This window comes from Corvus kubaryi, unplaced genomic scaffold (assembly GCF_017639235.1).
Source record: "Corvus kubaryi isolate FWS band 111438036 unplaced genomic scaffold, C.kubaryi_AGA036_p1.0 36999, whole genome shotgun sequence".
Classification (NCBI taxonomy): domain Eukaryota; kingdom Metazoa; phylum Chordata; class Aves; order Passeriformes; family Corvidae; genus Corvus; species Corvus kubaryi.
The window spans coordinates 6,280-8,450 of NW_024581005.1; the positions used below are offsets into that span (position 1 = coordinate 6,280).

Below are 2,171 nucleotides of genomic sequence, written 5' to 3' on the forward strand. Positions count from 1 at the left end.
CCCATTCCAGCCTCAGTTTGGGGCAGGCTGGGAATTCCAGGGGGAAGAAGTTCAGGTTTGCCCATTCCAGCCTCAGTTTCCCCGGGAAGAGCAGCCTGGCCCCGAGCAGGACGCCGGAGCAGGAGGCTCCCCTCCCACCCCTGGAGCAAAACTCCTTTGGGAGCTGGGCTTTGATCCGGATCAAAGGGAGATAAAGCTCCGGCAGGACGGAATTCCATGTTTTTGTGGGATTTCTGGAGGCCAGGGAATAGCCCGGCACTGGGGGGGGAGGAACAAGGTTGAATCTGAACAGGGGATTGTGTGTTTCCATGGAATCCCTGTGGAATTGTGTGCTTCCATGGAATCCCTCTGGAATTGTGTGCTTCCAGTGAATTCCTTTGGACAAACACCCACAGGAAAGCGGGAATTGCGTGTTTCCATGGAATCCCTGTAGAATTATGTGCTTCCAGGGAATCTCTTTGGAATTGTGTGCTTCCAGGGAATTGCTCTGGAGAAACACACAGAGAAAAGCAGGAATTGTGTGTTTCCATGGAATCCCCTTGGACAGACACCCACAAGAAAGCGGGAATTGTGTGCTTCCATGGAATCCCTGTGGAATTGTGTGCTTCCATAGAATCCCTCTGGAAGTGTGTGCTTCCAGGGAATCCCTTTGGACAAACACCCACAGGAAAGCAGGAATTGTGTGTTTCCATGGAATCCCCTTGGACAAACACCCACAGGAAAGCAGGAATGACGTGTTTCCAGGGAATTCCTTTGGAACAGTGTGTTTCCATGGAATCCCTTTGGAACTGCGTGCTTCCAGGGAATCCCTCTGCAGAAACACCCACAAACGCCAGCCTGCAGCGCTCCCCACACCTGGGGCCCACTCCCAACGTCCCTTCCCGTTATCCCGCGGCTCCGGGAGCCCGTCAGGGTTGTGGAAAAGAGCCCGGGAGGGAAGCAAAGCTCCCTCAACTCCCAACAGTGAGGCTGGGAAGAGCCCCATTTGGAAAATTTGCTCAGTTCCCCACAGGAACAGCAGAGAAATTCCCTGGAGCGCTCCCGGCAGGGCCCTGCTCCCAAATCCTGGGATCAGAGGGGTTCCCGGAGCCTTGGCTCAGGAGGAAGAGCTGCTCCTGACACCGGAGCTCTGGCAGCCACAAGGCTCAGCAGGCCAGGCCAAGTCTGGGGAAAAGGGAGGCTTAAAAGGATCTTTTCCTATCAAACAGGGGCCATGGAACCAGCCTGGAGTTCCAGAAAAGACACGGAAAAGGGATGGGCAGACCTTGCTGTGGCCTTCCTGCAGCTGAAGGGGCACGGAAGAGAGGCAGTGACAGGGTAAGGGGACATGGTTTAAACGGGCAGAGGGGAGGTGTGGGTGGGATACTGGGATAAATCCCTCCCTGTGAGGGTGGGGAGGCCCTGGAATGGATTTCCCACAGAAGCTGTGGCTGCCCCAGCCCTGGCAGTGTCCCAGGCCAGGCTGGAGCACCCTGGGATGACGGGAGGAGTCCCTGCCTGGGGTCCAGACGATCTCTAAAGCCCCTTCCAATCCAAACCACTCCACGATCCCATGCGCTGGTTTAGGTGGGACATCGGGGCAAATCCCTCCCGGTGAGGGTGGGGAGGCCCCGGAATGGATTCCCCAGAGCAGCCCTGGCTTCTCCATCCCTGGCAGCGCCCAGGGCCAGGCTGGACGGGGCTCGGACCCTGCCCCAGTGCCCACGGCACGGGTGGCACTGCCCCCGCGACCTTCCCAGGCCCCCGTCCCGGCCGTACCTTGGGGCAGGTGCGGGTGCAGTTCATGATGGTGTGGCAGCGGTACAGTGAGAAGGGGTCCTGCAGCTGGGCCAGCCGCTCCTCCGTGTAGTCATCCCGCGAGTCGATCATCCAGCGGTAGGCCTGGGGCACAGCCGGGGGTGGCACGGTGGCACGGCAGCACCCCGCTCAGGAATGCCGGGCAGGGCTGGGTGGCACCGGCCCGGGACAAAGGAGCCCGTCCCGTCCTCACCTGCATGAGCACGGCGGGGCCCAGGTACTTGTCCCCGTTCCACCAGTAGCTGGGACAGCTGGTGCTGCAGCAGGCGCACAGGATGCACTCGTAGAGCCCGTCCTGCAGGGAGGGGACACAGCGGCTGTCACCGCAGGAGGGGACACACCAGGCTGTCACCCAGGGCTGTGACACTGGGATT

General features: G+C 59.8%; 3 protein-coding genes across 8 annotated transcripts in view; all 3 read right to left on the bottom strand.

Moving 5' to 3' along the window:
• LOC121660919 overlaps positions 1 to 1,752 on the bottom strand; it is a 2,151-nt gene extending 399 nt beyond the window's left edge. Inside the window, exons 1-3 of one of the 6 annotated variants that reach the window (XM_042020520.1) lie at positions 753 to 1,752; positions 444 to 700; positions 51 to 412 (exon numbers count right to left, since the gene is read on the bottom strand). In XM_042020520.1, coding sequence (XP_041876454.1) covers positions 51 to 412; positions 444 to 700; positions 753 to 985 — 852 coding nt within the window. In that variant the 5' untranslated portion in view covers positions 986 to 1,752. Of the gene's footprint in view, positions 1 to 11 lie in introns of all 6 variants that reach the window. The other 5 variants (XM_042020519.1, XM_042020518.1, XM_042020517.1 and 2 more) reach the window with 5 other exon arrangements.
• Positions 1 to 2,171, bottom strand: part of SDHB (succinate dehydrogenase complex iron sulfur subunit B) — a 12,780-nt gene that overhangs the window by 1,149 nt on the left and 9,460 nt on the right. The window contains exons 6-7 of the mRNA XM_042020522.1: positions 1,991 to 2,092; positions 1,759 to 1,881 (exon numbers count right to left, since the gene is read on the bottom strand). Of these exons, the coding sequence (XP_041876456.1) occupies positions 1,759 to 1,881; positions 1,991 to 2,092 (225 nt within the window). The remainder of the gene's footprint in view (positions 1 to 1,758; positions 1,882 to 1,990; positions 2,093 to 2,171) is intronic.
• Positions 1 to 2,171, bottom strand: part of LOC121660920 — an 8,736-nt gene that overhangs the window by 937 nt on the left and 5,628 nt on the right. The window lies entirely within an intron of this gene.